Below are 25,971 nucleotides of genomic sequence, written 5' to 3'. Positions count from 1 at the left end.
TTGAATGCATAAAATACCTATAAAAATCTTCATAAAAACGTCCTTCGTGATCCTGTTGGACTGACGCTCTAAGACTCTCGGGAAATTCATCTGTTGAAAAAATGACGACTTACTCTGTATCTGTATATATATATATATATATCTGTAATATTGATGTGCAACAAACAAGGTGATGAGTGGCTCACCAATTAATTTTGCATTGTAGAAAGTGCGTGAAAAGAGCACAACTGTCACTTCATGAGTGCAATTTTTATCCTATTGAAAACAGCAATTAATTAGAAATTATATATACACACACAGTGAAGAAAATGAGTATTTGAACACCCTGCTGTATTGCAAGTTTTCCAACATAGAAATCATGAAGGGGTCTGAAATTTTCATCGTAGGTGCACGTAGACTGTGAGAGAGATGATCTAAAAAGAAAAATCCATAAATCACAATGTATGATTTTTTTTAACAATTTGTGTGTGATACAGCTGCAAATAAGTGTTTGAACACCTGAGAAAAACAATGTTATTTGGGACAGTAGCTTTTGCATTTACAGAAGTCAAACCTTTCCTGTAGTTGTTCACCAGGTTTGCACACACTGCAGGAGGGATTGTGGCCCACTCCTCCACACAGATCTCTAAATCAGACAGGTTTCTGGGCTGTCGCTGAGAAACGTGGAGTTTCAGTTCCCTCAAAAGATTTTCTATTGGGTTTAGGTCTGGAGACTGGCTCGGCCACGCCAGAACCTTGATATGCTTCTTACGGAGCCACTCCTTAGTTTTCCTGGCTGTGTGCGTCGGGTCATTGTCATGTTGAAAGACTCAGCCATGACCCATCTTCAATGCTCTGACTGAGGGAAAGAGGTTGTTCCCCAAAATATCACAACACATGGCGGTCATCCTCTCCCCTAATACAGCGCAGTTGTTGTGTCCCATGTGCAGAAAAACCCCCCCCAAAGCATGACGCTACCACCCCCATGCTTCACAGTCGGGATTGTGTTTTTGGGATGGAACTCATCATTCATCTTCCTCCAAACACGCTTAGTGGAATTATGACCAAAAAGTTCCATTATGATCTCATCTGACCACAAAACTTTCTCCCATGACTCCTCCGTATCATCCAAATGGTCATTGGCAAACTTAAGACGAGCCTTGACATGTCCTGGTTTAAGCAGGGGAACCTTCCGTGCCATGCATGATTTCAAACCATGATGTCTTCGTGTATTTCCAACAGTCACCTTGGAAACGGTGGTGCAAGCTCTTTTCAGGCCTTTGACCAAGTCCTGTCGTGTAGTCCTGGGCTGATTCCTCAACTTTCCAAGGATCATTGAGACCACACGAGGTGATATCTTGCATAGGGCTCCACTCCGATTGAGATTGACAGTCATGTTTAGGTTCTTTCATTTTCTAATGATTGCTCAAACAGTGGACCTTTTTTCACCAAACTGCATGGCAATTTCTCCGGAGCCCTTTCCAGCCATGTGGAGTTGTAAAATTTTGTCTCTGGTGTCTTTGGACCATGGTTCAAGTTTGAGTCTAAGTGATTGTGTGGGTGGACAGGTGTCTTTATGCAGCTAACGACCTCACAAAGGGGCATCTGATTCAAGATAATTCATGGAGTGGAGGTGGACTTTTAAAGGCGGACTAACAGGTCTTTGAGGGTCAGAATTCTAGCTGATAAGACAGGTGTTCAAATACTTATTTGCAGCTGTATCACACAAATAAATCGTTTAATAAAATCATACATTGTGATTTCTGAATTTTTCTTTTTAGATTATCGCTCTCACAGTTGACATGTACCTACAATGAAAATTTCAGACCCCTCCATGATTTCTAAGTGGGAAAACCTGCAATATAGCAGGGTGTTCAAATACTTATTTTCTTCATTGTAGCACATTATAGGCAAAAAATGGCCAAACTAAAAGATAACTCACAAACCTTCCACTTGCCAAAAAGGTCTGAAAGGAAACCATTCACAGCCTTTTCAAAGTATAAATCACCTAAAAGTGAAATGCCAAGATGAGGCAAAAAAATCTAAAAGTATTAACTTAGTGCAAACCAAGGCAACCAACTAACCGTTAATGTCAAAGTCCCACATCTCACAGCTCATTTGGATGAAGATGTAAACCATTGCAGATGTGGATCTGAACACAACCTGTATCACAAGGTCAAAGGGTTTATTGTAAAAAGAATACAAACTAAAAATCACTGTTCAATGTGCTGATATTAAAGATTAAAATTTATGGGGCGGCGGTGAGTTCATAATAAAGGTAGATACATTTTGCAATTACACTTACCTTGGATGTTAATGACTTATTCTCATACAACCGCAGGCCAGAAAAGAAAGCAGTCGCTCATTTTATAATCATAAAATACACATACATATTTAAGGAGTTTTTGGAAATATTTTGTGTGCACCATAGCACTGACATGTTTGCTACAATTTAAAGGTGTGGCCTAAAAAAACTAAACCCAAAACAATCCTCCTGAGACCCAGCCAATTCATTTGTGTCATCTTTAGTGGACATTTTGTTTCTCTCTTATATCTTTTGACTTTCCAAAAACGCTTGTATGCTCAGTGGTGAACATCTTTGTCTCTCCAATGATGTATGTTTGGGTAGGATCAGAGGAACATTGCTTTCTTGCTGAGGAAAAAAAAATCCAATGCCCGGAAAACACAAAAGACAAATGTTAAGATAGTTATTTTAGTCTTGATAATCATCTATTTACTTGTTTATGAACATGTCATGCATTATAAAATTAGGTCAGAGTTCATTTTAATGCTTTGTGAGGAAAATACCACTTATATGACTATATACTGTGATGGAAATGAGGATAATTTATTGGGGTAAGCGAAAAGCTATCGAGTTTGCCCTATGATATAGGCTTTAACTACCTGTGCTGTGATAACGAATAACAACACAAGTTGTACAAACATAACTAACATGTTCTTATAAGTGTTTGGAAACTAAAACAAGTATTCCAGCATACCACTCATCAATAGCACTGCCTTGCTCATTTCCCACATAGTGTGCTGTTTTTTGTCCTGTCATCTTTTTCTTTTGATTAGCTAGTGCATGTCCTCAGAAATGCAGCCCTATGGGGCCACAAACCAGTGCAATCTGTAGGCCAGTCCCAAGCCCGGACAAATGCAGAGGGTTGCGTCAGGAAGGGCATCCGGCGTAAAAACTGTGCCAAACAAATATGAGCGTTCATCTAAAGAATCCCATACGGGATCGGTCGTGGCCCGGGTTAACAACGCCCGCCCCGGCACTGCGAACCTGCAGGGCATCAGCTACTGTGGGTCGAAGACAAAGAAGAGGAGGAAACTGGATCCATCGTCAGAAGAAAAAGAGGAATGCACAGAGCCTACAACTGAGTGTAGGGACTTTGAATGTTGGGACTATGACAGGAAAAGCTCAGGAGTTGGTTGACATGATGATTAGGAGAAAGGTTGATATTCTGTGCATCCAAGAGAGCAGGTGGAAAGGAAGTAAGGCTAGAAGTTTAGGAGCAGGGTTTAAATTATTCTACCACAGAGTAGATGGGAAGAGAAATGGAGTAGTGGCTGTTTTAAAGGAAGAGCTGGCTAAGAATGTCTTGGAGGTGAAAAGAGTATCAGATCGAGTGATGAGACTAAAATTTGAAATTGAGGGTGTTATGTATAATGTGGTTAGCGTCTCTGCCCCAAAGGTAGGATGTGACCTAGAGTTGAAAGAGAAATTCTGGAAGGAACTAGATGAAGTAGTTCTGAGCATCCCAGACAGCGAGAGAGTTGTGATTGGTGCAGATTGTAATGGACATATTGGTAAAGGAAACAGGGGCGATGAAGAAGTGATGGGTAAGTACAGCATCCAGGAAAGGAACTTTGAGGGATAGATGGTGGTGGACTTTGCAAAAAGGATGGAGGTGGCTGTAGTGAACACTTATTTCCAGAAGAGGGAGGAACATATAGTGACCTACAAGAGCGGAGGTAGAAGCACGCAGGTGGATTATATTTTGTGCAGACGATGTAATCTGAAGGAGGTTACTAACTGTAAAGTAGTGGTAGAGGAGAGTGTAGCTCGACAGCATAGGATGGTCGTGTGTAGGATGACTCTGGTGATGGGTAGGAAGATTAAGAAGACAAAGGTAGAGCAGAGAAGCAGGTGGTGGAAGCTGAGAAAGGAAGAAAGTTGTGCGGCCTTTCGGAAAGAGGTGAGACAGGCTCTCGATGGACAACCGAAGCTCCCGGAAGACTGGACGACGACAGCCAAGGTGATCAGAGAGACAGGCAGGAGAGTACTTGGTGTGTCATCTGGTAGGAAAGGGGAGAAGGAGACTTGGTGGTGGAACCCCAAAATACAGGGAGTCATACAAGGAAAGAGATTAGGGAAGAAGAAGTGGGATACAGAGAGGACTGAGGAGAGGCGGAAGGAGTATATCGAGATACGACGTAGGGCAAAGGTAGAGGTGGCAAAGGCTAAACAAGAGGCATATGAAGACGTGTACACCAGGTTGGACACGAAAGAAGGAGAAAAGGATCTCTACAGGTTGGCCAGACAGAGGGATACCGATGGGAAAGATGTGCAGCAGGTAAGGGTGATTAAGGATAGAGATGGAAATGTGTTGACTGGTGCCAGTAGTGTGCTAAATAGATGGAAAGAATACTTTGAGAAGGTGATGAATGAAGAAAATGAGAGAGAAGGAAGAGTTGAGGAGGCAAGTGTGAAGGACCAGGAAGTGGGAATGATTACCAAGGGGGAAGTCAGAAAGACACTACAAAGGATGAAAAATGGAAAGGCAGTTGGTCCTGATGACATACCCATGGAGGTATGGAAGCAATTTGGAGAGATGGCTGTGGAGTTTTTGACCAACTTATTCAACAGAATACTAGCGGACGAAAAGATGCCTGAAGAATGGAGGAAAAGTGTTGTAGTTCCCATTTTTAAGAACAAAGAGGATGTTCAGAGCTGTGGGAACTATAGAGGAATAAAGTTGATGAGCCACACAATGAAGTTATGGGAAAGAGTAGTGGAGGCTAGACTCAGGACAGAAGTAAGTATCTGCGAGCAACAGTATGGTTTCATGCCTAGAAAAAGTACCACAGATTCATTATTTGCCTCGAGGATGCTAGTGGAAAAGTACAGAGAAGGTCAGAAGGAGCTACATTGTGTCTTTGTGGATCTAGAGAAAGCCTAAGACAGAGTACCAAGAGAGGAACTGTGGTACGGCATGCGTAAGTCCGGTCTGGCAGAGAAGTATGTTAAAATAGTACAGGACATGTATGATGGCAGCAGAACAATGGTGAGGTGTGCCGCTGGTGTGACAGAGGAATTTAAGGTGGAGGCGGGAATGCATCAGGGATCAGCTCTGAGCCCCTTCCTGTTTGCAGTGGTAATGGATAGGCTGACAGATGAGGTTAGACTGGAATCCTCTAGGACCATGATGTTCGCAGATGATATTGTGATATGCAGTGAAAGCAGGGAGCATGCAGAGGAACAGTTAGAAAGATGGAGACATGCACTGGAAAGGAAAGAAGATTAGCCAAAGTAAAACAGAATATATGTACGTGAATGAGAAAAGTGGAAGGGGGAGAGTGAGGCTACAGGGAGAAGAGATAGCGAGGGTGGACGACTTCAAACATTCAGGGTCAACAACCCAGAGCAATGGTGTGTGTGGTCAGGAAGTGAAGAAACGGGTACAAGCAGGTTTGAACAGCTGGCGAAAGGTGTCTGGTGTGTTATGTGACAGAAGAGTGTCTGCTAGGATGAAGGGCAAAGTTTACAAAACAGTGGTGAGGCCGGCCATGATGTACGGATAAGAGACGGTTGCACTGAAGAAACAACAGGAAGGAGAACTGGAGGTGGCAGAAATGAAGATGTTGAGGTTCTCACTCGGAGTGAGCAGGTTGGATAGGATTGAAAATGAGCTCATTAGAGGGACAGCCAAAGTTGGATGTTTTGCTGACAAGGTTCGAAAGAGCAGACTTTGATGGTTTGGACATGTTCAGAGGCGAGAGAGTGAGTATATTGGTGGTAGGGTGCTGAGGCTGGAGCTGCCAGGCAAAAGGGCGAGAGTATGACCAAAGAGAAGGTTTATGGATGTGGTGTGGGAAGACATGAGGGCAGTTGGGGTTAGAGAGGAAGATGCAAGAGGCGTTTTGGCATTTTTAATAACCTTTTTTCCAATTTTGCTCAAGCCGTGCTGTAAAGAGCATTCCCCTGACTTGAATGCAGTGCCTGGCTGGTCATCCATACTTTTCTTCAAACACACAGTTTCCCTACAGAATTCTAAATGATCCAGTAAAGCCCCAGTGTATCTCTCCAGGCCCTGGTGTACCAATAGTTCACAGTCTGCATGTTAGAAGCAGTCCTGAAGTTCACAGAGTGTAAACTCTGCCCAGTTTATTCCAGTCATTGTGGTGGGCCTGGATGTGATGAAAAGTATGAATGGATAAACAATTGGCAAATGCGGTCTGACTCACCAATGTGGGGGGAGATGTGTGGTTCTGTAGCCATTAGTCAATGTTGTTGTACACATGGTCTCTAGTGTTTCCACCTCTTGATGGACATTTAACATGCTGGTGGAACTTTAGGAATACAGTCTTCAGATATGCCCTGCTAAAGTACCTGGCGAGCGTGTGAACACCTACTGGGCGTGCCCATTGCTGTTCATGTACGAAGTTCAGCTGGAGAGAAAGAGAGCACCTTTAGTGTGCGCATCTGATGGAACGTAAACAGCCATGATGATGGCTACAGTTAGCTCCCTCGGGAGGTGAAAGGGCCAGCATTTAATGGGCAATGTCAGGTGAACAGTCTCTCAATCACGCTGCTGTTGCACAAATCATCATGCACGAAAACCCCTTCAATCTGCTTTTACCAAAGTTCTTAGTCCGATCCCAGTTATGGAGTGTGTTATCCAGGTCCAGAAGTTCCTGGCAGGTGTAGAAGTATAGTGCCAAGGCATACGTGAGCACAGTGCCCCAACAAAACAAAGAGAAAATACACATAAAAACACTGATTGGGAGAACCATAAACTGCTGCGTCCATGCACGCTGCCATCACAGTTCTCTTACCAGAAAGGAGTCCGACTTACTGCCAAACTCTTGACAATGGTCATAATGGGACCAAACAGGCAAAATCAGGGGATTCAGTACCCCATACTCTTAAAGCACCCTGAAAAGGAATGCCCAAGGGACACGGTTGAACACATTCTCCATCTCCACAAAACACATTTAAACTGGATGGATGAACTCCCATGCATCCTCAAGGACCCTGCAAAGAGTGTTGAGCTGGTCCAGTGTTCCATGGTCAGGACAAAAAAAAAAAAAAAAAAAGTTTTTCGAGATACGACCTGTTGCTGGGACGTCCCTGGGTCTCTTTCCGGTGGGACGTGCCCTGAACACCTCACCAGGGAGGCCTCCAGGATTGATACGGATCAGATGCCCCAGGCACCTCATCTGGCTCCTCTCAATGGGGAGGAGCAGCAGCTCGACACTGAACCCCTAACGGCTGACGGAGTTTCTTACCCTATATCAAAGGAAGAGCCTGGACACTCAGCGGAGGAAGCTCATTTCGGTCACTTGTATCCGGGATATTGTTCTTTTGGTGATGACCCAAAGCTCGTGACCATAGGCGGGGGTATGAATGTAAATCAACTGGTAAATTGAAAGCTTCGCCCTTTGACTTAACTCCCTCTTCACCACAATGCGCCGATACCAAGTCAACATCACCACAGACAATGCACCGTCCTACTTGTCGATCCATTTTTCCACTAACTCGTGAACAAGACCCCAAGATAATTGAACTCCTTCACTTGGGGAAGGATCTCATCCCTGACCCGGAGCGGGCACGCCCCCATTTCCAACTGATGATGCATGGTCTCTGATTTGGAGGTGCCGTTTCTCATCCCAGCTGCTTCACACACGGCTGTGAAGCGCTCCAATGAGCATCGAAGATCACGGCTTGATGAAGCCAACAGAACCACATCATCTGCAAAGAGCAGAGATGCAACCAGTGACCAGGTTGGATAGGATTAGAAATGAGCTCATTAGAGGGACAGCCAAAGCTGGATGTTTTGGAGACAAGATTCGAGAGAGCAGACTTCGATGGTTTGGACATGTTCAGAGGCGAGAGAGTGAGTATATTGGTAGAAGGATGCTGAGGATGGAGCTCCCAGGCAAAAGAGGGAGAGGAAGACTAAAGAGAAGGTTTGTGGATGTGGTGACGGAAGACACGAGGGCAGTTGGGGTGAGAGAGGACGATGCAGGAGATAGGCTAAGATGGAAAAAGATGACACGCTGTGGCGACCCCTAACGGGACAAGCCGAAAGGAAAAGAAGAAGACTCACGAAGAATTCACATTACGCAATGGCTTCTGGAATGGATTAATTTCGCAAGTAGAGGTATATATAAATGCGGTGAAATTATGCGGGCATACATTGCCAGAAGAATACTACAATACTTGAAAGCTGTTGATTTAGTTTGTCAAAATGTAAAGAGTAGCGCGCCATTATCTTCATGGTATGGCAATCTCCCCCAAATACAGAGGATTTAGGCACCACGATCAGCCGGGCAGGCTTATATAGTGATAATACCTATGCCCAGGAAAACCAATCAAAGACGTGTAAGGTGATATGACTTTGTCATGTGATGATGAACTTTGACGTCACTTGCACTGATATTACATTTTCCAGTGCAGAAGTCTTGTGCATTAGTGGCTAAATAAGCAAGTGATGAATAAAATAATTGTGACCTTTAAACCATTGTAAAAGAGTATAACTGCTATTACTTCTTTGCAGAAGCTGGTTAAGTATTTTTTCTAGTCTCGTCAACTTCTATAACTTATCCAAACAAAGCAGGTCTCGAGCGCACAGGCAGAACCTCAGACTAATGTCCTTCGATATTAGTCCGCCACAGAGTAAAATTCTCAGTTACATCTGTGTGCAGATGGTGGATATGTGAAATGGCTCTAGCTAGCAGCATTTAAAGAGGACGAAACAGCCTATTATATCAGCAGCAACAGCTACCCCAGACAAATGCTGGAGATCATACACTGCAACCATGGAAAGTGGTGAAACCAAGGTCACAAAGGCTAAATATATATGTGCTGCATCAGTTACAAGATGTTTTTTCTGCAGAACAAAGAAAAACTGCTTTCTAGGGTACCTTACCTAAGAACTGAATGAATAAAGAAGACAATGAGGAAGAGGAAACTGAAGGAGATGAGTTATTAAAGGAATTAATATCATTTATTGTCAACTTATAACTATATGCAGCCTGAAGGGGGCCACAATTCCTGTGCGTCCTGTAGGCCGGTCCCAAGCCCGGATAAATGCGGAGGGTTGTGGCAGGAAGGGCATCCGGCGTAAAACTGTGCCAACCATCAGACGAATTCCATAACGGATAGGTCGTGGCCCGGGATAATTAAGCACGCCCCCGGCACTGTTAATCTGCAAGGCTAGAAATTCAGATAATGTAGGTCAAAGACAAAAAAAAAAGAGGAGGAATGCGGCTTAATCGGCAGAAGAAGAGGAGGCATGCACAGACCCTACAACTGTGTGTAGGGACTTTGAATGTTTGGACTATGACAGGAAAAGCTCAGGAGTTAGTTGAAATGATGATTAGGAGAAAGGTTGATGTACTGTGCATCCAAGAGAGCAAGTGGAAAGGGAATAAATCTAGAAGTTTAGGCACAGGGTTTAAATTATTTTACCATGGAATAGAAATGGAGTAGGGGTCATTTTAAAGGAAGAGCTGGCTAAGAATGTCTTGGAGGTGAAAAGACTATCAGATCGAGTGATGGGGTGAAATTTAGGGTATTGTGTGTGGAAGAGTGTAGCCCTACAGCATAGGATGGTGGTGTGTAGGATGACTCTGGTAGCAAGTGGGAAGATTAAGAATACAAATGTAGAGCAGAGAATCAGGTGGTGGAAGTTGAGAAAGGAAGAATGTTGTGTGGCCTTTCGGAAAAGGGTGAGACAAGCTCTAGATGGACAGGAAGAGCTCCCAGAAGACTGGAATACTACTGCCAAGGTACTCAAAGAGGCAGGCAGGAGAGTACTTAGGGTGCCTTCCGGTAGGAAAGGGGAGAAGGAGACTTGGTGGTGGAACCCCAAAATACAAGAAATCATACAAGCCGAAAAGGAAAAAAAGGCAACATATAAATGTACAACGAAATTTGAGAGCCTCTCCTGAGTCAGTACATACATAAAAGATTAAAATACAAAAATAAAAATATGTGTAAAATGGCCTTAAAAAGCATAGCTCAAGATATTGGAATCAGTGTCCCTTTGCATTAATAGCGCATCTCGAGAAAAGATGAGAGTTCAGGGTGGTAGGCTCTCGGGGAAAAAAAACACTTCCTTTGTCTGTTGGTTCTTGCTTTTGCACATCTGTACCGCCTTCCAGATCGCAAGAGCTCAAATGAAATGAAATGTCTCCTGCCATGGAAGGGAGAGAGCAGCCATCGATCTTCTATGCTGTTTTTATTGTTCCCTGAAGGCTTGCTCTGTCAGCCTCAGGACAGCTCCTGTACCAAACAGAGGCACAGTATGTCAGCGGGCTCTCAATAGATGAGCGGTGTCCACATTCTTCCTGAGGACTCTCAGCAAGTGGAGACGCTATTGAACATTCTTAAGGGGCCGCTGTGATGATGTCCAGCACTCCCAGGAACCTGAATGTGCGTACTCTCTCCACACACTCACCATTGACGAAGAGCGCAGCCGGTTCATTTCTGTTTCACCTGAAGTCCACGATGATCTCTTTTGTTTTTATTGTGTACTATGCCAAATTTTCATCTGTGCATTAGGTTGTGCACTTCTGGACCGCCTATCTGCACAGTGCCTTATCTCCCTTTGAGATCAGACCGACCACTGTTGTGTTGTCAGCAAATTTGACTATGCTATTTTCAGAAGGGAGTATTTCCAAGCAACAGTGTGGTTTTATGCCAAAAAAGATTTACCTCAGACAGCCTGAGGGTGTTTGAGGTAAGAAGGAGCTACATACATCTTTGGAGAGCTTGAGAAATCCTACGACAGTTCCCAGAGAAGAACTGTGGAACTGCAAGTCTGGAGTGGGACTAAGGAGATCCTCAGTGCCGCTGGGAGTGCCGTAAAGCATGCTGGAAGAATGTAAATCGAGTTTAAAGAGGATGTTTTGTGTCAATTATTTCTTCAGTCATTATTTATTGATTTTATTATGTGCTAGTTATTCTGTTTGCTGTGGTGTAAAAACTTTTGTTTCAGTGTGACACCGTGAGTGTCAAGAGCATCTTGAGTAATGACTTGCCTACGCTGGCTGTGTGTGGTGCAATGTAAGCTTCTTCTGCTTACAGCTGTAAAATTGCAATTGTTCCTAATTGCCTTGTGAGCACCATCATATGGTATTGAACATACACGCTAAAACACAATCACTGTCCAATTTGGAAAAAAATGTACACTTTGAGTGCACCTTATATTTGCAAAATTATGGTGTATATATATATATATATATATATATATATATATATATATATATATATATATATATATATGCGTCCATTATTTGTGCATGTTTCCATCAATCCTCAACTATGTCAATGTCAAGGGAGGCCTGCATTTCTTTAGATATAGACCTGGGTTACTTTGTAACTCCTGGATGAATCAATGTGCTCTTGGGAAATTTTTCCAGGGAAGGTTTTCCATTGTTTCATGTAGTCTTAATTTGTGGATCATGTCTTTTACCATAGTTTGTTGGAGTCCTGAAACTTTAGAGATGGCTTTGTAACCCTTTCCAGACTGATGGATATTGATTTATAGCTCATGTGATCTTGAATTTCTTTGGATCCAGGTTGTTTTTTTTTTTTTTTTTTTTTTTTTTTTTGGGGGGGGGGGTGTTTTGGCCAAAAGAATTTTGTCAAACAGGTTCTATTTAAGGCGGCACAATGGAAGAGTGGATCTACCTAACAGTTCTGAGGACTGGGGTTCAAACCCTAGCCTCACCAGTGTGGAATTTGCATGTTTTCACCATGTCTCGTGGGTTTTCTCTGTGTACTCCAGCAGATTGAAGCCTCTAAATTGCTCAGAGGTGCGAATGTGAGTGTGAACAATTGTTTATCTCTATGTGCTCTGCAATTTGCTGGTAACCAGTTCAGGGTGTACCCCGGCTTCTGCCCTAATATAGCTAGGATAGGCTCCAGCACTCACAGCTGCTGCCACCGTATTTGTTCTCAGAAGTAATGATTCCAAAGTAGTCACACCAACAGAGCTCTGTCATGGTGCCAGAAATTACGTGCACATTGTTTGGACACAGGCGTAAAAACTCTAAAATCCCCTTCCAATCCATTGATCACCGGATTATCCATCCATCCATTTTCCAAGCATCTTATCCTCCGAGGGAGTGCTGGAGCCTATGCCAGTTAACTTCAAGCAAAAGGCAGACAATCCTGAAATAATCACCAGTTAGCAGCATATTCTTCAGAAATTACATATTACTGTAAATCCATCAATTTATATGGTTTCTATACTATGTATTCTGGCCAGAGCTAAATAAACGGTCTTACCCTCGTGTCTTCACTGATGTATCCACAGGTCACTTTCTCCCCCTTCACCCACAGTTCACTTGCCTGGGATCTAGCACACCAAATACACATATGGACAAAATTGTGAAGACACTTCCGTGAAAAACAAACCCTCATCCAACAGTGAAATAATGTACTACTGATAAGAGCAAGAATGAAAACCAAGAATTACCTTAATATTTTTGGTCAAACAATTATTTCACAGAATAACAAAAATGAAACTGGCATGGACAAAAAATGTTTCCTATAACTTATTGTATTATATATTACTTATACAATATTTTGTTGTCATTTTTTTGGGGGGGTCATTTTTTCTGTTGGGGAATGCAAAATAATTTTTCTGAGACCTGGAAGCACATTTGGCTTCAGTATGCTTTCATAGTCTCGGGTTTTCATTTTAGTACCCACCCTTAGCATTGCATTACAATCTGTGGATGATTGCAGCAAAAATACGGCCACCAGAACATAACTGTGCCAAATCCAAGTTTCTTAGTGTTCTCTTCGATGAACCTAAAACATGCAGTCTCCCTTTAAACCTGAGACAGCTGAATGAGCCCTGTAATAATCCCAACATTCTAAATTCCTCCACCCAGTTGTCAGCTCTTTGGATTGCGCCGCTGCTGAAGAATGCGCTTTTCTCCTCTTTTTTGTCTTTGACACACAGGAGGTGAATTTCCACCAACGCCCTGCAGGTTGACCGTGCCGGGGGGTGGACGTTGTTAACCTAGGCCAGGACAGACCTGGTATGGGATTGTTTTAGATGAACGCTTATTTGGTTGGCAAATTTCAAGACGGAAGCCCTTCCTGACGCAACCCTCTGCAGTCATCCGCGCTTGGGACCGGCCTACAGATTGCAATCCTTGTGTGCCCGTAGGGCTGCAGTGGCCAAGTCAAAGTCCGGATTTAAACCCAACTGAGATGCTGAGGTATGACCTTAAACAGGCAGTTCATCTGCACAAGGTAAAGGTCGATGGAATGTGGGTTTTACACATAAGTCCAATTACAGTCCCTTGTATTTGGCCCCCTTGAACTTTTCAACCTTTCGCCACATTTCAGGCTTCAAAAATAAAGATAAAATTTTCATTTTTTTGTCAAGAATCAACAATCGTGACGTGGAACAAAATTTATTGGATATTTTATACTTTTTTTAACAAATAAAAACCTGAAAACTGGGGCCTGCAATATTATTTGGCCCCTTTGCGATAATACTTTGGAGCGCCACCTTTTGCTAAATTACAGCTGGAAGTCGCTTGGAGTATGTCTCTCAGTTTTTCTCATGGAGAGACTGAAATTCTTGCACATTCTTCTTTGCAAAACAACTCAAGCTAAGTGAGGTTGGATGGAAAGCGTTTGTGAACAGCTCCGTCTCAGGTCTTTTGCAGATTCCAACAGGTTTTCTTCCATAATGGTCCTGTATTTGGCTTCATATATCTTCCCATCAATTTCAACCATCTTCCCTTCCCTGCTGAAGAAAAGCGGGCCAAACCATGAGGTTGCCACCACCATGTTTGACAACAGGGACAGTGTGTTCAGGCTGATGAGCTGTATTGCTTTTACGGCAAACATAATTTTTTGCATTGTGGCCAAAAAGTTCAATTTTGGTTTCATCTGACCAGAGCACCTTCTTCCACATCTTTGGTGTATCTTCCCAGGTGGCTTGTGGCAAACTTTCAATGAGACTTTTTATGGATATCTTTGAGAAATGGCTTTCTTCTTGCGACTCTTCTGTAAAGGCCAGATTTGTGCAGTGCACGACTGATTGTTGTCTTATGGACAGACTCTCCCACCTCAGCTCTAGATCTCTGCAGTTCAACCACAGTGATCATGGGCCTCTTGGCTGCATCTCTGATCAGTCTTCTCCTTGTTCGCAGTGAAAGTTTAAAGGGACGGCCGGGTCTTGGTAGATTTGCAGTGGTCTGATGCTCCTTCCATTTCAGTATGATTGCTTGCACAGTGCTCCTTGAGATGTTTAAAGCTTGGGAAACCTTTTCGTATCCAAATCGGGCTTTGACCTTTTCCACAACAGTATCTCGGACCTACCTGGTGTGTTCCTTGATCTTCATGATACTCTTCTTCTCTTAGTTTCCTTTCGGCTTGTCCCGTTAGGGGTCGGCACAGCGTGTCATCTTTTCCAGCTAAGCCTAGCTCGTGCATCTTCCTCTCTAACACCCACTGTCCTCATGTCCTCCCTCACAACATCCATCAACCTTTTCTTTGGTAATCCTCTCGCTCTTTTGCCTGGGAGCTCCATTCTCACCACCCTTCTACCAATATACTCACTCTCTCGCCTCTGGACATATCCAAACTATCGAAGTCTGCTCTCTCTAACCTTGTCTCCAAAACATCCAACTATGGCTGTCCCTCTAATGAGCTCATTTCTAATCCTATCCAACCTGTTCACCCCAAGCAATGATACTCTCTGCACTTTAAACAGAAACCTGAGAGCAATTGCACTCATACGGAGACTTGATTACACACAGGTAGATTCTATTTATCATCATTAGTCAACATTGGATCATTCAAAGATCCTCACTGAACTTCTGGAGTGAGTTTGCGGCACTGAAAGTAATTGAGCCAAATAATATTGCACGCCCCATTTTCAGTTTTTTATTTTTTAAAAAAAGGATAAAATATCCAATAAATTTTGTTCCACTTCACAATTGTGTCCCACTTGTTGATTCTTTACAAAAAAAGAATAATTTTGTATCTTCATGTTTGAAGCATGAAATGTGGCGAAAGGTTGAAAGGGGCTGAATACTTTCACAAGGCACTGTAAAACTACCCTGCAGAGCAAAAGCCATAACATCAACAACACTCAAACAGCGCCGGCTTCTCTGGGCACAAGCTCATCTAAGATGGGGTAAGGGAAAGTGTTCTGCGGTCCGATGAGTCTCCATTTCAAATTGTTGGGGTTGTGTCCTCTGGGTCAAAGAGGAAAAGTAACATCTGGACTGTTGTGGATGCAAAATTGAAAATCCAGAATCAGTGAGGGTAAGGGACTGTGTTTGTGTCCATGGTATGGGTAACTTACACATCTGTGAAGGCACCATTAATTTTGAAAGGTACATACAGTATTTGGAGAAATATATGCTGCCATCCAAGCAATGTCTTTTACAAGGACGTCCCTGCTTATTTCACCTAGATCATGCCAAATCACATTCTGGATGTGTTACAACAACTTGGCTTCGTAGTAAGTGTTCTTCGTAGTGTGGGTAGTAGACTGCCCTGCCTGCAGTCCTGACCTGTCTCGTATTGAAAAAGTGTGGCACATTAAGTCATAAAATCTGACAACGGAGACCCCCAACCATAGAAGAGCTGAAATCCATCAAGCAAGAATGGGAGAGAATTCCACCTAAAAGAAAAAGGTGATCTAACACAGTGGTAAATATGACCCTGTCCCATCTTTTTTGGAACGCGTTAGTCACAATATTCAAAGTTAATTATTGTTTTAAAAAAAAAAGTAAGGAATATTAAAAGTTTTGTCTTTTTATTGCATTCAATATAGTTTGAACATGATTTGCATTTTGCATCTGTGTATTTGTTGAAGACAACCTCAAAAAAGCCATATGGAGGCACAAGCTAGTGCAATCTGTAGGCCGGTCGAAGTCCGGAGAAATGCAGAGGGTTGCGTCAGGAACGGAATCCGGTGTAAAACTGTGCCAAAATAATATGAGCGTTCATCTAAAGAATACCATACCAGATTGGTCATGCCCCGGGTTAACAACGCCTGCCCCCGGCACCCTTAACCTGCAGGAGGTCAGTGGAAATTCATCTACTGTGGGTCAAAGACAAAGAAGTGGGGGTAAATGGATTTGTCGGCAAAAGAAGAAGGGGAATGTACAGAGCCTACGACTGAGTGTAGGGACTTTGAATGTTGGGACTATGACAGGAAAAGAACAGGAGCTGGTTGACATAATGATTCGGAGAAAGGTTGATTTACTGTGCATCTAAGAGAGCACATGGAAATGTAATAGGGCTAGAAATTTAGGAGCAAGGTTTAAATGAGTTTACCATGGAATTGATGGGAATAGAAATGGAGTAGGGGTTATTTTAAAGGAAGAGCTTGTTAAAAATGTCTTGGAGGTGAAAAGAGTATCAGATCGACAGATTGAGGGTGTTATGTGTCTTGTGGTTAGCGGCTATGCCCCACAGGTAGGTTGTGACCTAGAGTTGAAAGAGAAATTCTGGAAGGAACTAGATTAAGTATTGCTGAGCATCCCAGAAAAAGAGTTAGTTGTGATTGATGCAGATTGTAATGGATATGTTGTTGAAGGAAACAGAGGCAATGAAGAAGTGATGGGTAAGTACGGCATCCATGAAAGGAACTTTGAGAGACAGATGGTGGTAGACTTTGCATGAAGGATGGAAATGGCAGTAGTGAAAACCTTTTTCCAGAAGAGGGAGGAACATATAGTGACCTACAAGAGCGGAGGTAGAAGCACGCAGGTGGATTACATTTTGTGCAGACGATGTAATCTGAAGGTTACTGACTGTAATGGTAGTGTCGGGGAAGCGTGTAACTCGACAGCGTAGGATGATTGTTGTGAGTAGGAAGATTAATAGAACAAAGGTAGAGCAGAGAACCATTTGGTGGAAGCTGAAAAAGGAAGAATGTTGTGCAGCATTTTAGAAAGTGGTGAGACAGGCTCTCAATGGACAGGAGGAGCTCCCAGAAGACTGGACTGCTAGAGCCAAGGTGATCAGAGAGACAGGCAGGGGAGTACTTTGTGTGTCTTCTGGTAGGAAAAGGGAGAAGGAGACTTGGTGGTGGAACCCCAAAATACAGGAAGACGTACAAGAAAAGGTGAGCAAAGAAGAAGTGGGACACTGAGAGGACTGAGGACAGACGAAAAGAATACTTTGAGATGCGACGTAGGGGAAAGGTAGAGATGGTGACTAAACAAGAGGCAGAGGAGGACACGTACACCAGGTTGGAGAAAGAAATGAGAAAAGGATCTCTTCAGGTTGGCCAGACAGAGGAATAGAGATGGGGAAGATGTGCAGCAAGTAAGGTTAAGGATAGAGATGGAAATGTGTTGACTGCTGCCAGTAGTATGCTAAATAGATGGAATGGATGAAATGGAAGAAGTTGATGAATGAATAAAATCAGAAAAAAGGAAGAGTAGAAGTCAAGACCTTCAAATTCTTGGGAATTACAGTCTCAGAGGACCTGAAGTGGGGGACTAACATCAACTGCATGCTCAAAAAAGCCCAGCAACTGATTTACTTTTTGCGGGTTCTGAGGAAGCACGGCCTGTCACTCCAGCTGCTGAGACAGTTCCACAAAGCGGTTATAAAATCATTACTGTGTACCTCCATCACAGTCTGGTTTGGGGCCACCACAAAAAAAGGACAAACTCAGATTGCAAAAATCAATCAACACCACTAAACGGATCATCGGCACCACGCTACCCACTATTGAGGAGTTGCACACAACGCAAACTAGGTGCAGAGCAAGCAGGATCCTTTCACATCCTCCACATCCTGGCCACCAGCTCTTTCAGCAACTTCCGTCGGAAAGGCGCTACAGATCGATGAAAGTCAAAAGTAGCAGGCATTCAAACTGTTTTTTTCCCCTCTGGCAATTAAGTCTTTAAATTTTTGATTGTCGAACCTACTATTTTTCTACCTTGTGCCATGTTAGGACACTCATTCACATCCTGCTGGTCCAACCAGTATTAGTTATATATATATATATATATAGTATTATATTTTGTTCACTTTAAACTGCCCCCTTTGTACAATTGACATTGCTCTGGTCTATAAGGGTGCTCTGTACAAGCTTAACACAATGTGGGACATTAACACATTTAGCTCTTACCTGTTCTAGATGATTTTACATCTTGCGCGACTCTTATAAAGAATCGCTCCTATAAAAAGAAATGTCTTGTTCTTTGTTCTTGTTGCTATGTTGTTGCGAGTTCTTTGTTCTTGTTGCTATGTTGTTCCAAGTTCTTTGTTATGAATGAATGTTGTACCTGGGCAGCAACAACTGCCAGAGAAAAATTCCTTGTGTGTTTTTACACACTTGGCCAATAAAGCTGATTCTGAAAGGCACTACAAAGGATGAAAACTGTAAAGGCAGGTGGGCCGGATTACATACTTGTGGAGGTATGGAAGCAATATGGAGAGGTGGCTGTGGATTTTTTGACCAACTTATTCAACAGAATGCTCGTAGGCAAGAAGATGCCTGAAGAATGGAAGAAAAGTCTGCTAGTTCCCATTTTTAACAAGACGATTTGCAGAGCTGTGAGAACTACAGAGGAATAAAGTTGATGAGCCACACAATAATTTTACATTGTAGCATATATTGTTTTAGCGATCGAGAAAATGCCTAAAGAATGGAAGAAAAGTGTGCTAGTTTATTTAATTTAAGGTGGAGGTGGGACTGCATCAGGGATTAGTTCTGAGCCCCTTCCTGTTTGCTGTGGTAATGGATAGGCTGACAGATGAGATTAGACTGAAATCCCCTTCTACCATGAGGTTCGCAGATGATATTGTTGATATGCAGTGAAAGCAAGGAGCGGGTGGAGGAACAATTAGAAAGAATGAATGAAGATTAACTGAAGTAAAATATGTGTGTGAATAAGGGTCGGATTAGGAAGTAGTGCTTTTGTAGTGTTGGCCTCTTTTTTAAATTAATAATTAAATACATTTAAATCTGCTTTTTTCTGTCCTTATTGAATCAAAAAAATATTGATACTGATCTGAAATATTAATTTCATGAGACATTATTCAGCTAGCCCTTGTCCTTTGTAGATTATACTTACATACCTGATTCCAGCAAACTCCACTTTCTGTGACACATACGCACATGTGCTCACCTACAATAAGGAAAATGAAGTAATGACCTAAAAGAGTTAAATCCTGATGTATATTTTTGCAAACCATACCAAACTCTTTTTTAGTCTCCACATGTCCCCCCTGCCGATGTACTGGTCCTTAAATGTCAGTTCCATCAAGTCCAGAGTGACATCCTTTAATGGGGAGGGGGGGAAAAGTTAGTCTAGAAAATATACAGTAACTTGTAAAGTACTCATACCCCTTTAATCTTGTACATCTTGTCACATTACACCCACAAACGATATTTTCTTGAAATTTCATGTGATCGACCAATTCGTATCTTTTGTGATTGTACTATGTTTTTCTATTAATTTACCAATCTGAAAAATATACAGTACTCTGATGGACATGGTGGCGGACAGAGACAGACCCCATTTATTTATTTATCCCATTCAAATGAACAGAGCCGTAAGTGGTTCATTAATCTTTCAACTTCAGTATCCCTCTGCTTCGGCTCCCCGTGGCTTGACACAACGTGCTTTGGTCACCAATGTATGGACATGGAAGTCAAGCATAACACTTACAAATCACCAAGACAGTGATGCCGAAGAGAGAAAGAAAAAAGAAATTGTTGAAAATGTGGCCACATTTCATGGTGAAATGCAAGGTGAGCAACATTAATTTTAACAGCGACCTCTCGCTGCAGAGTATGCCACTCGAGATAAAGGTGAAGAGCAAATTGGTGGGTTTAACGTTAATCTTCCTTACTCACATGAGTGTTGCATGCTGCAGAGTTCCTTTTTTAATTGTGTAGCATCCAATCTGGGATTGTATTATTTATTGTGACAATAACAGGATACTACATAACTGTGCATACAGTGTGCTATTTGCTCAATACAGTCATTGTGTGACAGATGGCCAAGGTGATGATCGCTAAATCGTTTCAGTAGATGTAATTAACTGAATTTGTTTATGAAATGATTTGTTCTCTGAGCTCTGCCGCCTGCTGCGATCAGAAGCGTTCGAGTCGCTGGGACTTGAAACGGAAGACATTTACTGTACACTGCATCGCTGTTGGGCACAGGATATAAGAAAACCAAAAGCTAGTTTATTTGTATATAGTGTCATTTGTAAAAGATTTTGTGTCTTTTGACATAGAACTGTAAATATCTGGCTGCCAATACGTTTTTTTTTTTTTTTTTTTTTTATTAAATGCAGCTCTATGGGAGCAAGAATACCAGTACAAAATGTGCAGATCAACAACAATTTTGTTCTCTCACGATTGCACTTTGTTAAAGTACATCAATAAAATGTATTCTGACACCACCCCATCCCATTTTTTCCCCACAATCAGTGGGCTTTTATCCAGTCAAATCAATTGCAACTGTAAATACTACTTATTGTCGGAATAATTGTGTATATAATTATCATCATCTGCTTCCGATAAAGAAATGCTTTGCTCTGCTTTAGATAACATGGCGACCGCACAAGAACAAGACCATCTAATCATCTCAACTGTTAGAGCCAGGAGCACCTGTTGTCTGTTAAAAAAATGAGGACCACACATGTACTTGCAATCTTCCACCCACATGCACACCCAACCCACCCACACACACACACACAACACACACACACACGCACACACACACGCACACGCACACGCACACGCACACGCACACGCACACGCACAAACAAGTGTTTCCAACTATGTTTTGTGCTCCAGTCTCCTTTTTGTAACATCCATGTAAATAAGAGGTGTTTGGAAACCAAATAAATAGAAGTGCTGAGGAGAGGATATCAGAGAGCGCAGTAGTGAATTGTACAAGACAGTTCCTCTCCTCTGTCCTCGCGAGCTGTCAAACTTGAACTGGTGTCTTTGCTTCCTTTTTGTTCTGTTTAATGTCTAATTGGTAAACCTGATACTTACCGTGAGGATAACAACATGAGGTGATCACGCCAACTGTATTATAAGACAAGAAAAAAAAAAAGGACAAACTGTCTGCAACGGACAATGAAAACTGATGAAAAGATTGTCAGTACACCTTATCCACCCTAAAAGTGTTGCAGCACTGGCAGAAATAAGACAGGTGCATGCAAAGGCTTCTTGGACACAACCTCTTCCAGCTTCTTCCCTGAAGTAGGCACTACCAAACAATGCCAAGTAAAACAAGCAGCTATTCCAACAGCTTCTTCCCTCTTAGCATTAACTTCTTAAACAGTTAACTTAAAACTCCATTGCAACATGCTGCCAGTATTGTCTTGAGTTACTGTTAAAGCCAGAAGGTAACATACTACTACTTCTTTTCCTTTCGGCTTGTCCCATTAGGGGTCACCACAGCGTATCACCTTTTTCCTATCAAAGCACATCTCCTGCATCTTCCTCTCAAACACCAACTGGCCTCATGTCTTCTCTGACAACATCCATCAACCAGTTCCTCTCGCTCTTTTACCTGCCAGCTCCATCCTCAGCACACTTCTTCCAATATACTCACTCTCACCTTTCCGCCAGCTGTTCCAACCTGCTTGGACCGGTTTCTTCACTGCATTACCACACACAGCTTTGCTCTGGATTGTTGACCCCAAGTATTTGAAGTTGTCCACCCTCGCTGTTTCTTCTCCCTCGAGCCTTACTCTTCCCCCTCCATCGGTCTCATTCATGCACATATATTCTGTTTTACTTCAACTAATCTTCTTCCCCTTTCCAGTGCATGCCTCCATCTTTCTAATCGTTCCTCTACCTGTGCCCTAGTTTCACTGCAAATCACAATATCATCTGCAAACATCATGGTAGAAGGGATTTCAGTCTAGTCTAACCTCATCAGCCTATCCATTACCACAGCAAACATGAAGGGGCTAAGAGCTGATCCCTGATGCAGTCCCACCTCCACCTTAAGTTATTCTGACAAACCTACAGCACACCTCACCACTGTTCTACTGCTCTCGTACATGTCCTGTATTATTCTAACATTTCTCCGCCACACCAGACTTACACATGTAGTACCACAGTTCCTCTCTTGGTACTCTGTGAAAGACTTTCTCTACATCCACAAAGACACAATGTAGCTCTTTCTGACCTTCTCTGTACTTTTCCAAGAGCATCCTCAAGGCAAATAATGCATTTGTGGTATACTACTGATACTTCAGTCCTGAGTCTAGCCTCCACTACTCTTTCCCATTACTTCATTGTGTGTCTCATCAACTTTATTCCTCAATAGTTCCCACAGCTCTGCAAATCCCCTTTGTTTTTAAAACTCGAAACTAGCACACTTTTCTTCCATTCTTGAGGCATCTTCTTGATCGCTAAAATAATATACGCTACAATGTATAATTGTTTTTGACTTCTCTGTTGAGTGTCAAGATGCTTGTGCTGTTCGGGGTCACCACGGCGTGTCATCTTTTTTCATGTTAGCCTGTCTCCTGCATCTACTTCTTAAATAACACCAACAGCCATTCCCTCAGAACATCCATCAACCATCTCTTTAGTCTACCGCCTACTCTTTTGCCTGGTAACTCCATCCACATCACCATTCTACCAATATACTCACAGTGTCCCTTCGGGACGTGTATAAAGCTTCGAAGTCTGCTCTCTCTTAACTGTCTCAAAAACATCTAACATTGGTTAATTAGCTCATTTCCGCCACCCTCAGCTCTGCTCCCAGTTGTCTCTTCCGTGCCACTGTTTCTAATCCGTATATCATGGCTGTCTTACCAACTGTCTGATAAATTTGCCCTTCATCGAAGCAAAGATTGCTGATAGTTGCTGGATCTGTTCTCAATCAGGAATAAATCCCCCATAGTGATGCACCCACTCAGATTTTTTTTCAATACAAATTCGAACATTTATAAAAATAAAAAAGACCCCTGGTTATACACAAAGTTGCATTTAACTATGATTATAAAAAAGATTTACGACAGGGAGTCATCTCCGTACACAGAAGAGGACACGTTAGCTCCGTCAACCTCTGCGATGGACTTTTTTGGTTTTTTTTTTTAAATACACATGGTTCTCAAATGGGTCAACTTGTCATTATAAATACTTCTTGACAATTTGAGATTGAGAAGAATAATCGCAAGATAGGTGTGTGTATTTCATTGGCCACCATGCTCTTCTTCTTTTCCTTTCGGCTTGTCCCATTAGAGGTCGTCACAGCGTGTCATCTTTTTCCATCTTAGCCTATCTCCTGCATCGTCCTCTCTCACCCCAACTGCCCTCGTGTCTTCCGTCACCACATCCACAAACCTTCTCTTTAGTCTTCCTCTCCCTCTTTTGCCTGGCAGCTCCATTCTCAGCACCCTTCCACCAATATACTCACACTGTCGCCTCTGAACATGTCCAAACCATCGAAGTCTGCTCTCTCTAACCTTGTCTCCAAAACATCCAACTTTGGCTGTCCCTCTAATGAGCTCATTTCTAATCCTATCCAACCTGGTCACTCCGAGCGAAAACCTCAACATCTTCATTTCTGCTACATCGAGTTCTGCTTCCTGTCGTTTGTTCAGTGCCACCGTCTCTAACCCGTACATCATGGCCGGCCTCACCACTGTTATGCAAACTTTGCCCTTCCTCCAAGCAGAGACTCTTCTGTCACATAACACACCAGAAAACCTTTCGCCAGCTGTTTCAACCTGCTTGGACCCGTTTCTTCACTTCCTTATCACACTCACCATTACTCTGGATTGTTGAAGTCCTCCACACTCGCTATCTCTTCTTCATTTGGGCTCACTCTTCCCCCTCCACCTCTCTCATTCATGCATTTATATTCTGTTTTACTATGGCTAATCTTCATTCCTATCCTTTCTAGTGCATGCCTCCACCTTTCTAATTGTTCCTCCACCTGATCCCTGGTTATTCTCTCATATCACAATATCATCCAGGGGATTCCAGTCTAACCTCATCTGTCATCCTAGCCATTACCACTGCAAACAGGAAGGGGCTCAGAGCTGATCCCTGATGCAGTCCCACCTCCACCTTAAATTCGTCTGTCACACCTAAGGCATACCTCACCATTGTTCTGCTGCCATCATACACATCCTGTACTATTTTAACATACTTCTCTGCCACACCAGACTTACGCATGCAGTACCACAGTCCATCTCTTGGTACTCTGTCATAGGCTTTCTCTAGATCCACAAAGACACAATGTAGCTTCTTCTGACCTTCTCTGTACTTTTCCACTAGCATCCTCAAGGCAAATAATGCATCTGTGGTACTCTTTCTAGGCATGAAACCATACTGTTGCTCGCAAATACTTCTCTCCTGAGTCTAGCCTCCACGACTCTTTCCCATAACTTCATTGTGTCAACTTTATTCATCTATAGTTCCCACAGCTCTGAACATCCTCTTTGTTCTTAAAAATGGGAACTACAACACTTTTCCTCCATTCTTCATGCATCTTTTCGCCTGCGAGTATTCTGTTGAATAAGTTGGTCAAAAACTCCACAGCCATCTCTCCAAATTGCTTCCATACCTCCACCGGTATGTCATCAGGACCAACTGCCTTTCCATTTTTCATCCTTTGTAGTGCCTTTCTAACTTCCCCCTTACTAATCATTGCCAATTCGTGGTCCTTCACACTTGCCTCTTCAAATCTTCCTTCTCTCTCATTTTCTTCATTCATCAACTTCTCAAAGTATTCTTTCAATCTATTTAGCACACTTTATACTTAATCACCCTTACCTGCTGCACATCCTTCCCATCTCTATCCCTCTGTCTGGCCAACCTGTAGAGATCCTTTTCTCCTTCTTTCGTGTCCAACCTGGTGTACATGTCTTCATATGCCTCGTTTAGCCTTTCCCACCTCTACCTATGCCCTACGTCGCATCTCGATGTATTCCTTTCACCTCTTCTCAGTCCTCTCAGTGTCCCAGTTCTTCGGTAATCTCTTTCCTTATATGACTCCCTGTATTATGGGGTTCCACCACCAAGTCTCCTTCTCCCCTTTCCTACCAGAAGACACACCAAATACTCTCCTGCCTGTCTCTCTGATTACCTTGGCTGTCATAGTCCAGTCTTCCGGGAGCTTCTGCTGTTCATCGAGAGCCTGTCCCACCTCTTTCCGAAAGGCCACACAACAATCTTCCTTTCTCAGCTTTCACCACATGGTTCTCTGCTCTACCTTTGTCTTCTTAATCTTCCTACCCACCACCAGTCATCCTACATATCACCATCCTATGCTGTCGAGCTACACTCTCCCCGACCACTACTTTACAGTCAGTGACCTCCTTCAGATTACATCGTCTGCACAAAATATAATCCACCTGCGTGCTTCTACCTCCGCTCTTGTAGGTCACTATATGTTCCTCCCTCTTTTGGAAAAAGTGTTAACTAATTCCATTTCCCTCCATTTCACAAAGTCCACCACCATCTGTCCCTCAAAGTTCCTTTCCTGGATGCCATACTTATCCATCACTTCATCATCGCCCCAGTTTCCTTGACCAATGTGTCCATTACAATCTGCACCAATCAGAACTCTCTCACTGTCTGGGATGCTCATAACTACTTCATCAAGTTCCTTCCAGAATTTCTCTTTCAACTCTTGGTCACATCCTACATGTGGGGCATAGCTGCTAACCACTTTATACATAACACCCTCAATTTCAAATTTAAATCTCAGTCGATCTGATACTCTTTTCACCTCTAAAACATTCTTAGCCAGCTCTTC

The 25,971-nt window shown here is 42.7% G+C and overlaps 1 protein-coding gene across 22 annotated transcripts in view; it reads right to left on the bottom strand.

Moving 5' to 3' along the window:
• depdc5 (DEP domain containing 5, GATOR1 subcomplex subunit) overlaps positions 1-25,971 on the bottom strand; it is a 225,134-nt gene that overhangs the window by 185,379 nt on the left and 13,784 nt on the right. For 21 of the 22 annotated variants that reach the window (XM_061838768.1, XM_061838770.1, XM_061838766.1 and 18 more), the window contains 7 exons: positions 19,420-19,503; positions 19,301-19,350; positions 12,509-12,578; positions 2,064-2,142; positions 1,926-1,987; positions 186-255; positions 18-90 (listed from right to left, as the gene is read on the bottom strand). In XM_061838768.1, the coding sequence (XP_061694752.1) occupies positions 18-90; positions 186-255; positions 1,926-1,987; positions 2,064-2,142; positions 12,509-12,578; positions 19,301-19,350; positions 19,420-19,503 (488 nt within the window). The remainder of the gene's footprint in view (positions 1-17; positions 91-185; positions 256-1,925; positions 1,988-2,063; positions 2,143-12,508; positions 12,579-19,300; positions 19,351-19,419; positions 19,504-25,971) is intronic. The other variant, XM_061838772.1, reaches the window with a different exon arrangement.

This window comes from Syngnathoides biaculeatus, chromosome 13, assembly GCF_019802595.1.
Source record: "Syngnathoides biaculeatus isolate LvHL_M chromosome 13, ASM1980259v1, whole genome shotgun sequence".
NCBI classification, from domain to species: domain Eukaryota; kingdom Metazoa; phylum Chordata; class Actinopteri; order Syngnathiformes; family Syngnathidae; genus Syngnathoides; species Syngnathoides biaculeatus.
This window is presented reverse-complemented; position numbering and strand designations above follow the sequence as displayed.